This window comes from Carcharhinus amblyrhynchos, chromosome 20, assembly GCF_965287045.1.
Source record: "Carcharhinus amblyrhynchos chromosome 20, sCarAmb.v2.hapA, whole genome shotgun sequence".
NCBI classification, from domain to species: Eukaryota; Metazoa; Chordata; class Chondrichthyes; order Carcharhiniformes; family Carcharhinidae; genus Carcharhinus; species Carcharhinus amblyrhynchos.
The window spans coordinates 28364743-28377975 of record NC_137343.1 but is presented as its reverse complement, the minus strand read 5'-3'; the positions used below and the strand labels follow the sequence as shown (position 1 = coordinate 28377975).

At 41.0% G+C, this 13233-nt stretch overlaps 1 protein-coding gene across 1 annotated transcript; it reads right to left on the bottom strand.

The window, feature by feature from the left end:
* Positions 1-812: 812 nt before the first annotated feature.
* LOC145356085 (hydroxycarboxylic acid receptor 1-like) lies at positions 813-1900 on the bottom strand. Its single transcript, XM_080208690.1, has one exon. It carries the CDS (start codon positions 1898-1900, stop codon positions 833-835), a length of 1068 nt encoding a protein of 355 aa, XP_080064816.1. The 3' UTR covers positions 813-832.
* Between the last annotated feature and the right edge of the window lie 11333 nt (positions 1901-13233).

The following is a 13233-nucleotide window of genomic DNA, read 5'->3' as shown; positions in this document are numbered from 1 at the left end:
TGCACACACCTCATCAGATAAGATTTTCCTGTGGTTCAACCGCCTCACCACTCCTACAGAAAAATGTATATGTGTCAGTGTTTCACTTGTTGAGTACCTCTCAGACAGAACGAACCATGCAGTTGAAAGACCTGAAATTCTGTCTGACTCTTCTGACTACAAGCCACTTCCTTTGCTTTATAACTGCAGTCTCTGAACATTTAAAGAACTTTGTAAAAACTGCTGAGATTTTAAGGATCTTTTTACAGGGAAATAATGGTTTTCTCTGTGGGGACACCTTGTGAGAACACTTACTCTGTTGTACAAAACTGCCTCCTTACTGCTTTACAAATGAACTTTCAGTGACCAATACGTAGCATGATCGGTAGAAATCTCGTTAATTCTTCTGAATAAGAGAACAAATATTTTTCAAATTGATAACTTGATTTAAAACTTGCAGTTTATTTTAGCACGCACATATTAGAAACAGATCAGCTATTTATTAGATGTTACAAAATGCTTTTATTTTCATCGTTGTGCATTTAATTTTAAAAGTTTATCTTTTAGTCATAAGTAAAGTTGATATTAACAATGAAAGTCACTGAGAAATTCCCCGAGTCGCCAGAGTGCAGAGCCTGTTCGGGACAGTACATCGAACCAGCAAGTCTTTCAGAATGTAGGAGAAAACCGGAGCACTTGGAGGAAACCCACTCAGACACAGGGAGAACATTCAAGCTCCACACAGACAGTGACCCAAGCCAGGAATCGAACCCGGGTTCTTGACGCTGTGAAGCAGCAGTACTAACCACTGTGCTCCAGTGCCGCCCCAATTACATAATTACATATGCTGAAATTAACCACTGGGTGTTGTAGTCAATGTGATATCTGACTGGGATTGATCACGGGGATTACACTCCAGGATCCTTTTTAGTTCCAGACCCGCAACCATTTCTCCTCTAGGTTCTCCTCGTTGCATTGAACGACGAGTTGTTGACCTGAAACAGTTTAAATTAAGAGAGGCAAGCGCTTTCTTCAAAGCATCTTTAAATATCGAACTTGAAAAGTAGTAAATAACTGGATCCAGCACTGTGTTCAGATATGTCATAAACAGCGTATTATAAAATATCTCAACAGCTATTTCATACGACCGGCAGCCTTCACTGCCTGTTGGCCTGGTGACTAAAACAGCGATTGTAGCAATGTTTGTGGGCAAGAAGCACAGTACAAAAACTGCTGCCACAGCTATCACAAGCTTTACTGCTCGTTTATATTTACCCATCGATTCAATTTCCAATTGATTTAACTTCCAGATTATAGAGAACGTGGAGAACAAGATAATCGGAGCTGGTAAAAAAAAATCGAAAACAATATAAACAATATCGGTCCAAATTGCCGTGGGACTGAGATGCCGGGTCATGTTAAAGGGTTCACAGAATATCAGATTGTCATACATGAAGGTGTGAGGTTCTGTTAACAAGTGCGAACAAATAGCCACTGCCAGAATCCACACGACACCTGTTACCTTCACTGTACAGCTTGTAGGCATCTTGTTCACTCTGTGGTGAGGGTGGACAACTTTAAAATAGCGATCGATTGACATAACTGCAAGGAACATGATGCTTCCTGTCCGGTTTAAACAGATCAAAAATGTACTCAGACGACATAGAACATCACCAAAGATCCAGTTCTTCCCCCGTACGTAGTAATCTGCTCGACATGGTAAACAGCAGATTAACAGAATATCTGCAAACGCCAGATTGAGTGAATAAACACTGTTTGGTTTCCAGGATTTTACATGAAAACAGAAGATCCATAAAGCAATCACATTTCCAATGAATCCGAGGATAAATGTCACAATTAGTATGGGTGGATTGTAGGATGAAGGAACCTCTTTCTTAAAAACACACGTCCAGTTGTCCATTGTAGGTAGCATTGCAGTAAACTCAGCCACACAGACACAGAAATGAGTTAACCAACTGAAGAGTACATCCACTTTAGGTCATGGATTGTGGGTGGTGTTCTAATATTAGAAAATTACAGCAAAATTCCAGGAAACCTGTAAACGTATATTTACCACAAAGTCCTTTTAGAATACATTTAGGTTCTGAAAACGATTATTTGATATTGGACATTGAATTGTAAGGATTGAAATTGCTCTGTAAAAGCAGTGCAACATCTGCTGATAGTCAATCAGCCATTGGTTTTTCACAGTTACACATTTCCTTTCCATTGAAGTGCACAGGGCAATGATTCATTCCTTTTTCAAAGACTCATTTCCTGGTCTGGCTTTTGGGTGCACTTGCTGTGAAATTAAACATTTGGGAAACATTTCCAAGTCAATGGAAAACTAAACCTGATTTGGTGAAAAGTGTACAGCAATTCAAAGGAAGCTTGTTTCACATTGCAAACATTGGCTAATTTCACCCACTATATTTCTATTAATTTTTCTGCTGGGTATCTTCACCCTCTCCTTGTGGATAGAGGTTTACATGTTAACTTCATTTACTCATGGGCACCACGAAGCACAGTGGTTAACACTGCTGCCTCACAGCGCCAGGACCCAAGCTCAATTCCCGGCTTCGATCACTGTCCATTTGAAATTTGCACAGCCTCCCCATATCTGCCTAGGTTTCCTCTGGGTGCTCCGGTTTCCTGCCACAGTCCAAAGATGTGCAGGTTCGGTGGATTGGCCTTGCTAAATTGCCTCTTACTGTCAGGGGGACGAGCTAGGGTAAATGCATGGGGTTGTGGGTATAGGGCATGGTTGGGTTTTGTGAATCATAGAAACCCTACAGTGCAGAAGGAGGCTATCTGGCCCAATGAGTCTGCACCAACCACAATCCCACCCAGGCTCCATCCCCATATCCGTACACATTTACCCGCAAATCCCTCTACCCCTATGCTTTTCAGGACACTCAATGGGATGGCTCGATGGGCCAAATGGACTCTTCCTGCACTGTAGGATTGTATGTAATCTATGCTTTGCTAAGTAGATGATTTACAATACCTGCTCACTACTGGTTTTCTTTCCACTGTCATTTTCACATGGAAAGTGATTACAGCAACTGTCTTTTTTTAAGAATTCACTTCCCAATTCAGTAAGAACTGTTTAAATTCTCTGACTGTAAAAGGTAGCCGCAGACAGGTTTTCTTGTGAATTTATTTTAAAAGAGCAGGAAATTAAGCTGAATTTATTCAGCTTAATACCCAATCTACATGAAACAAATAAAACACTCCAACTCTCCCTCTCACACACACACATGCACATTCAATAGTTCACATTCCCACACAGAAGTATGTTACATAGTGGAATAGTGGGCGAAATGGAGGGACTGATTGTGGACAAGTCCCCAGGACCGGATGGAATGCATCCGAGGGTTCTGAAAGAAATGGCGGAGGTGATAGTGGATGCCTTGGTGGTTATGTTCCAAACGTCGCTGGATTCCGGGGAAGTGCCGGAAGATTGGAAAGTGGCTAATGTTACGCCGTTGTTTAAGAAGGGTGCCAGGCAAACGGCAGGGAATTATAGGCCGGTTAGTTTAACATCTGTTGTAGGTAAAACGTTAGAATCCATCATCAAGGAGGAAATAGCGAGGCACCTTGAGGGGAATTGCTTGATAGAACAGACGCAGCACGGTTTTGTTAAGGGGAAGTCGTGTCTGACAAATTTATTGGAGTTCTATGAGGATGTGTCTAGGGCGGTGGATAGAGGAGAGCCGATGGATGTGGTCTTTCTTGATTTTCAGAAGGCGTTTGACAAGGTACCTCACAAGAGGTTATTGCAGAAGGTAAGGGGGCATGGAGTTGGGGGTAGGGTGTTAGCGTGGATAGAGGATTGGTTGTCAAATAGGAGGCAGAGAGTGGGGGTTAATGAGTGCTATTCGGATTGGCGGTTGGTGACTAGTGGAGTGCTCCAGGGGTCGGTGCTGGGGCCTCAGCTATTTACCATTTATATAGATGATCTGGAGGAGGGAACCGAGTGTATGGTGTCGAAATTTGCTGATGACATCAAGATTGGTGGAACGGCAAATTGCGCGGAGGGTGTGGAGAGTCTGCAGAAGGATCTAGATAGGCTGGGTGAATGGGCCAGGAACTGGCAAAATGGAATTTAATGTTGGTAAGTGCGAGGTGGTCCACTTTGGTAGGAATAATGGTAGGAAGGACTATTACTTACGTGGCAAAAAACTGCAGCAGGCGACGGTGCAGAGGGACCTCGGGGTCCTTGTGCATGAGTCGCAAAAACCCAGCCTGTAGGTGCAGCAGGTGGTCAGGAAGGCGAATGGGATGCTGGCCTTCATAGCGAGGGGGATTGAATATAAAAGTAGGGAGGTCTTGCTGCGGCTGTATAGGGCATTGGTGAGGCTGCAGCTGGAGTACTGTGTGCAGTTTTGGTCGCCGTACTTACGCAAGGATATTTTGGCCTTGGAGGGAGTGCAGAGGAGGTTTATTAGGCCGATACCGGAGTTGAGGGGGTTGAGCTATGAGGAGAGGCTGAATAAACTAGGCTTGTACTCGTTAGAGTTTAGAAGAATGAGGGGAGATCTCATTGAGACATATAAGATGATGAATGGGATGGATAGGATAGAGGTGGAGAGACTCTTCCCGCTCAGAAAGGACAGTAAGACTAGGGGGCACAGCCTCAAGATAAAGGAGGGGCAGTTTAGAACGGAGTTGAGGAGGAACTTCTTCACTCAAAGGGTGGTGAATCTCTGCCCGTTGAGGTGGTGGAGGCTGCCTCGCTAAATATTTTTAAGACGCAGGTTGATGGGTTTTTGATAAGCGAGGGGATTAAGGGTTATGGGGAGAGGGCGGGAATGTGGAACTGAGCCACAACGTATCAGCCATGATCTTATTGAATGGCGGGGCAGGCTCGAAGGGCTAGATGGCCTACTCCTGCTCCTATTTCTTATGTTCTTATGAAATTGCAACAGCGTAGTACAATCTTGTAAATTGATTTCTTTGATTACTTGAGCCTAGTCCATGAAGTCTTTGTGGATTCAAGATAATTTAAAGATGTGAACAGATGATTTCCATCGAGAGTCAGCAGCTGCTGAGTTGAATCTTAAGAAGCTGCTCACATTATGTGTCTGCTTAAACAACAGACAGGATACAATCAGGCAGGATGGTTGGAGAGAGAGATGGAGCATGAGATCATTCAGAGCCTTGATGATCTCACATTGAGACCCTCTTTATTCTTTGATTGGCAGGGAGAAAATGCAATTTCTTAGAGCAAAATGAAAGCGGCATATCTGGAACAAAGGAATTATATTGTACTGACCTCCAAATTATGTCAATTACACCTCATTGACATTGATAATGTTTGTATTGGGAGTTTCTGGGTTCCAACTGGAAATCCATTCCATGTATTTCATGGTCAGATATCGAGATGTGACCATGTTAGAAAGAAAAACATTTAGTAAACATGAAAAGCTGGACTACAATATAAAACTCCTTCACTTCCACTTATCTTCACAAACGTACACAGGTTTTCAGGGTAACGCAGGTCACAACATATAACTTCTGCTATAATGTTCTCAGTAACTACAATGTTCCTGTTACCCAACAGGATGTATTTCGACACATCCCACTCTGAAAACTAGTGGCAGATGTCAGCCAATTGAACTTCTGTGTATTTCTCCTCAAATCCCCCCTAGGTGGCAATTACTCTGTCAATCAATTAATCTTACTCTACTCCAGCTTATGCATGAGTATTTCCAAACTCTACTCTCAAAAGAGAGTAGATGCCTTAGAATTATCTTTCAAACAATGCTTTCCCGTGACTGCTGTCAGCAAATCTCCACTTCCAGAATGTCCAACTCTCCGTTTAGTATTCCTTTGTCTTGAATAGGCGCAAGCTGTAAAACCTTCACACTATTTCTCAGTGATCCAGCCACTAATTGCTTTACAATTGATGACAGGTTGTAGGAGGATATCACCAACCTTACGACTACTTCAGATCTCCGGCTTCTAAGTAGCCAACTTTACCAGATCTGTACTCTTCAGTTTTGACTTCGCCTTAGAGCGAATAGTACTTGTTCCAATTCCTGTTCCTCTTTCTTCCTCTGTCTTCAAACTTCCTGGAATTTCTGTTTTCATTCCCTGGTTTTCTGGACTATATATCCTTTAATGTCTGGAACTTGTAGTCGTGCTCATGATTCATTGCATTGCATTTTTGCTTCTGACAAAGCTGTGAGAGCTGTTCCCATCTCTACCCTCTTGAGAATTCAATCACATCCTTCTCATTGCACATAAATGCAATACTCTGGCTGCAGTCTGGTGTGAGATATTGAGTGGCCAACACTGTGGAAGATGGAGATAATTGTGGGAAGGCTGGATGCAAGGAAGATGTCAGATTATTTTCTTGATGGTGACAGACTGGGAACTTTTGAGGCACTAAAGAAATTAAGTTTCCAGATGCACAACGCACTAAAACCTGGTGCACGGTGATTAAAATGACTAATGGAATACTAATCCAATAAGGGAATGAAATCAGAGTTGGAATACAAAGAGCAGAAGCTATATATTAGTGCACAGAACTTTGCTTGGATATATTCAGCTCAAACAACCCATTTCTAAGAATTGTAGACCGATCCTAAAAATCCCATCATATTAAGTATATTGTGGGCAAAAGAGTAACTAAGGAGAGAATGGGGTTCCTTAACGATCAATGAGATTTTCTATTTGTGGAGCCACAGGAGATGGGTGAGTTCATAAATAAATATTTTTCATCATTATTTACCATAAAGAAAGTCATAGAAGTGAGAGAACAAGGGGAAGTAAATGGTGATGTCTTGAACAGTGTCCACATTACAGAAGAGGAGGCATTGAAGGTTAAAAAACGCATAAAGGTAGATAAATCCCCTGTCTCTGATCAAGTGTATCCCAGAACATTGTGAGAATCTAGGGATGAAATTGCGGGTCCCTTAGCAGAGATATTTGCGTCAGCAGCAGCCACAGGTGAGGTACCGGAAGACTGGAGGGAGGCAAATGTTGGCCGCTATTTAAAAAAGACAGCAGGAATAAGGCAGGGAACTACAGACTAATGAGCCCAACATCAGTTGTGGGTAAGTTGTGGAGGGAAGTCTGAGAGACAGGATCTAAATGCACTTGGAAAGGCAAGGACTGATTAAGGATAGGCGAGAGGCTGATTGAATGGGCGCGAGGCTGACCTTGCTGGAAATTCGGTTCCGGTATGATCACAAGAGCTGAGAAATCAGGTACGATTGGGCCTGGCGAGTGTTATCGAACAGAGAGACTAGGGGTGCAGGTACATAGTTCCTTGAAAGTGACATCGCAGCTACACAAGGTGTCGAAGAAGGTGTTTTGCACACTTGCCTTCGTCAGTCAGAGCACTGAGTATAGGAATTGGGACATTATGTTACAACTGTACAAGACATTGGTAAGGCCACATTTAGAGTATTGCGTACAATTCTGGTCACCCTGCTATAGGAAGGGTGTTATTAAACTGGAAAGGTGCAAAGATTTACAAGACTGTTACAGGGGCTGGAAGGTTTGAATTCTGAGAGGAGGCTGGATAGGTTCAGACTTTTTTTTTCCTGAGACATTGGAAGATGAGGGGTGACCTTATGGAAGTATATAAAATCATGAGGGACATAGATAAGGCAAATAGCCAAGGTCCTTTCTCCAAGATAGGGGAGTCTGAAACTAAAGGGCAGAGATTTAAGGAGAAAGGGGAAAGATTTAAAAGAAACCTGTGGGGCAACATTTTCACACAGTGGGTGGTACGTGTAGGAATGAGTTGCCAGAGGAAGTGGTAGAGGCAGGTACAGTTACAACATTTAAAAGACATTTGGACAGATACATGGATAGGAACAGTTTGGAGGGATACGAGGAAAACACAGGCAAATGAGACTACTTTAGTTTAGGAAACCTATTTGGATTGGACAAGTTGGGCTGAATGGTCAGTTTACAAACAGCAAAGAAGAACAAAAAAAAGTACAGCACAGGAATAGGGTCTTCAGCCCTCCAAGTCTGTGCCAATCATGATTCTGTGCTGTATATTTCTATGACTGTATTAGATTACTCGAGTGGAAACACTGTTCACTGACAAATAATTAACACGCAGCAGCAACAAAATTCTTTGCACACATCCTGCCCCTGTACAGAGCAGAATAACAATTCTAGATCAACCCCTGTCCATCCTCCAATCAGTCTCCCATTTCCGTTGCTCATTCCCCAGCAATGGTAATTCCTAATTCAGCAGCTTTTACTAATGCAACTGATAATTAAATCAACCAGAGATCAAATCCTCCAATATTAACCAGGCAATATTTCAAGGGCAATATTTCATTCATTTCTTGGCCAATTTTTGGATTGCATCCAAGATTGTGGCATAAGCAACAAAACTCTATTTATTGGTGAATTGCAAATTAATTATAAAAATATTCGAAGATTGGAAAATCATTAAGAATAAACATCAAAGCAAACACATTATCTTGCCACCCAATAGAAAATGAATAAAGTATTTTTAAAGCTTAGACTTGCAGATCGCACTGGCACAAACAAACAAGAACTTTATTGGAAAGATGTTTACTCTACAGGCTGTTAAGATAAACTGCCTGTTCACCCATGCAAACAGCTGATGATGTCATCAGTACATCATGTGATCAAATACTTACAGTGACCTTGTTTCCACCAGGAATAAACATGAATACACAACACTTCCTCCCCCTTTACATTAGACATTTCTGCAATGAAGCACAACACAGTGGTTGTCGGCAAACATCAGGCTCTGTTTTCTTCAAGTTAGTACAATCTCTAGTGTTTTATTTCAGTTTGGGCATTGTCTGAAGTTGTCTTCTCCGGAGTCAATGTACTGTTCGGATGTTCGCTTAATGTTGAAGTAACTCAGCTGAGGTACTGTCTTCCACAGTTGTTTCTGGTATATCAGGAATGTCTAGGTCTTCATTTGGTCCAGTTTATTGTGGACTCTCAGTTGACTCGATCTCCGACAAACCTGTTTTATTTCCCAAAAGTTGATCAGTGTGTCTTCTCCAAGTTACATACGTCATCTTGAGTTTGAATGATATAGGAGGTGGTAGGTATCCATACTCGCTGGTGGTATAGTCTTTGCCAAGGCTTCCTGACTTTCCTGAAAAGACCAAATTCAGCTCTATTCTCATGTTGCAAAATCTGACTTTGCTGTTTCCTCTTCACAATTTCTCTTCTCGTAGGGAGCTTCAGCAAAGCAAATGATTTGTGTGACTGACATTTTATCATGGGTAATGCTGGGGAAAGTTTGGTTCTCGAATGTGTTGTATTCCTATATGTTATCAGGAATTGGCTTAGTCATTGATACAATGATTTTTGCGCACAAGTTGCCTTCAATGAATGCTTCATTGACTGAATGAACATTTCAGCCAGCCCATTGATGACAGAATGAAAAGATCAGCTCTGTTGGATTTCATTCTCTTTCAGACAATTTGTGAATTCTTGCAAAAAATGAACTGTGGTCCATTGTTGCTAACCCGTTGTTAATGTTAACCAATTCTTGCAAAAATCTCAGACAATTTTTCTAATGTTCTTTCCAAGGACATAGTCTTCATAATGGCGACTTCAGGACATTTTGAGTATATGTCTACCACAATAAAAAACATTTGTCGATCAAATGGTATGGTATAATTGATATAAACACTTTGCCATGTTGCTTCTGGCTATTCCCATGGATGTAATGATGCTCGTGGCGGCAAGTTCCCACTTTTTCACAAATCAAACACATACCCACCTTCTCCTTCATTTCATTATTGAGACTTGGCTACCAAAAATAGCTTCTTCTTCATCCTTACTATACCACAATGACCTTTGTTAAGTTAGTTTGGGACGCATTCCCTTAAGAATGGCAGAATGATAAACTGCATTCCTCCAAAGAAACAACTGATCTTTGAGGCTTGTTTGAGTCTTTGGATAATATATGGCTTCAACTCCAGGTTTGTTCTTGTAGTCATGCCACCAATAACCATGTCCATAACTTGTTACAGTAGTGGTTCAGTTCTGGTATACTTCTGAACTTGTCCTGTTTTTATAGGAGTGTTATCGACTTGCTTGAAAGAGAAAATATTACCACTCAAACTATTCAATGTCAACGCATTGGGTAAAGGTAATCTAGGGAGTCTATCAGTGAAGATTTGATTGACTACATTTTATCGTATGTGCGTCTCCATGTGTGTGTACTGACAACAGCAGTGTCCATCTCTGCAACCAGCTCAATGCCAGAGATGGAATACTGGTGTGCAGCCTGAGTATCGTTGTCAGTGGTCAATGATCCAAGGAAAAAGTAAATTTCCTTCCATATTGGTGTTGATTAAAAAGTTTGGTCTCAAAAATGATGCTGAGACCTTCCTTCTCTATCTGTGCAGTTTATTTCTGCTTTGTTCTACAATCGATGCAAATGCTAGTGGCTTGTTTTCACCATTTGGCGTTATGTGAGAAATCACTGCTCCCATCCCAGAAGGTCATCAGAAGGTCACCCCCAGAAGGTCACCCCCATCACAGACCAGTTGCAAAGGTAACTTCAGATCAAAGTGTGTCAGTATTTTTGAATTCAATAATACTGGATTGATAGTGACTTTAAAATCGCCACATATGCATATCGACCTATCTTTCTTCATCACAGGTAGTATCAGTGTGGCCCAATCATTTATATTAATGGATTAGAGGACCCCCATCTTGATCAGTTTCCCTAATTCTGCCTTGACCATAGGTCTGATGATGTACAGCATTGATATAGCCTTTAAACATTGTGCTTAGCTTTGGTCCTTAAGCTTAAGACGAACTGCTTGCTTTCATGCTTCCAAGCTCTCCATTAAGGATATTGGCATGTTTCTTTAAAATCTTTGATCGACCTATTTAGGACTCTATCATGAGATTCATCTCAGTCCAAGGTAGCTTGATTCTCTCCAGGCATATTCTCTCATCTATAGCTGGATAGTTATCGTTAATAACATGCAGGGACAAGTCCATGGTCTGTCTGTTCAGCTACGCATTTATATCAATGCAGCCCCTGAATGGAACCACTTCTCCTGTATAAGTTTTCAGCATTATCTTTATGGATTTTAAGGTGATATGTCATAGTTTCTCTTGGTGAACAGTTTCTGGTATCAGTGAGATGGCTGCCCCAGTGTCCACCTCCATCTTCACTGGCTGTCCATTCAGTAGTGGAGTTACCCAATTACGGTTTGTTACTCGTGCAATGGCCAGTTCTTTCAATGACAATTCATCATCTGACTGTCACTGTGGTCCTTTATCATGCTCTTTCTGTATCTTATGGATCCTTTTCCCTTAATTCAGTTTTCCATTTGATACACTGGGTCTAACTTCTTCTTTTGAGCTTAATGATTCTTTCTCCAACACAAACGTTTGATTTCCCCTTTTTCACCATAATTCCTGTATTTCACATCGGTGCACTAGCAGTCAGTTGTGTCCAGTTTTTCTACATCGGTAGCAATTTCAAACCGGTGTCTTTGTTGAAGTTTCAAGCGATACCTTATGGACTTTAGGGCATGAGCTTAATTGTTGGCCTTCCTTACCTGCTAACTCAATAAAGATCCTCATTTTTAAAGCCTTCTTCAGATTTAGTTGCCTTCTGTAAACAGACTTTGTGAATAGCTTTGCTTCTTAACACACAAATTCACAACGTTCAGCTAATTTATTTAAAATTGCTACAAACTGTGTGATTGATTCACCTTCTTGTTGGTTCCATTTATGGAACCTGAACTTCTCAGCAATGACCAAGGTTTAGCTGAAAAGAGATCCTGCAATATCTCCACAATTTCATCATAGATTTTCAAGCCTGCACCTTTTTATGGCTGCACCAGACTTGACAGGAAGTTTAATGTCCTCCATCCCTGCCACCACATTGTACTAAGAAAATTTGGGATGACAACATCTGCCACAGTGTTATTCACTTGACCATAATAATGCAGTCACTCACTGAATGAGCTCCACCGTTCGGAGTTCTCACCATGCAGTCCCACGGTGCCAAAAACTCCTCCCATTTTTCTATGTAAACACAATGTGCCACAAACCTTTTAGAACTACCTTGCTTCTTTTTCTTTCAAACAAGGTGACCCCCAGCTCAGCCTGTTTCCTCCCAAGTTTTGTCAGCTCTAACTTACAGTTCCATGGCACTTGCTACTTGCAGTGCTCCCTGTACTGTTCCAGATCGTTCCGACATCTTGGTTTAAATCTTGATTCTTTTGGTGGTGCTTCCAATATTTGGCATCCTTCCATCATCAGTTTTGGTGCAATGATGTTTTTATCTCCCTTTTTCACTGTCTGCGGCATGGATCAATGATTTTTCTATATATTTTTTAATTTCCCCAGAGAGTCTGCCAGTGAGGCTCCAACCTCCTCATCAGCTTTTTTTCTGTATGTTTTTAAAGGATAGTTTTGCAGATCATGAAGGTATAAACAAACAAGAGATTTATTGGAAAGTTGTTTATTTTACAGAATGTTAGGATAGACTGTTCATAAACGGCCTATAACATCATCAATACATCGCATGATTAGACTCTTAAAGTGACTTTCTTCCCTCTGGGAACAAACTTGAATATATAACAGTGATTATTATAGTAGGTAAAGTGTATTGCCAAAACACACAATATCTCCACAATTTCATCATAGGTTTTCATCCCAATTTTTCTGAGTACAGTGGGATGGGGGTGGGTGTGGGGGGTCATTAAACTTCCTGTCAAGTCTGGTGTCGCCATAAAAACCATGTAGACATCAATCCAACAGGAAAAATAATTTAAATCTTTACTTTGTTCGAGGAAGGTAAGAAAAATTGTTTCTAAAGTACTGATTCTGTTGATTATGTCTGTGACATGATTCCACAGAGGAAATCCATCCCTGTTGTGGAATAAGCCTGTAATTGCAAAATAATTTTTTTAACCTTTGGAGGAGGAAGTTCAGGAGATTTTCTTTCTCTCTCTCATCTCCATACTAATCAAGAATGCACTTGTAATGAAAAACTGCTTTTTGTCAACAGGAATTCATATTTTGTTGAAAGATATTATCAGTAAAGCTGTTTTGACACCTAATTTTTATCACCTATTCCCCAGAATCTGCACTGCCTTCACAATATCACTTATCTCAACGTTCCATCGTATTTCCTCTTTATTCTATCTCTGTTTTGTTCTGTTATAGTTACCTTCCTTCACTCATGTTACCCATAGTTTGAGATCTTTTTTAGTTATTTGAAATATATTATTCTATCTGAAAATCACCCCAAAGTTA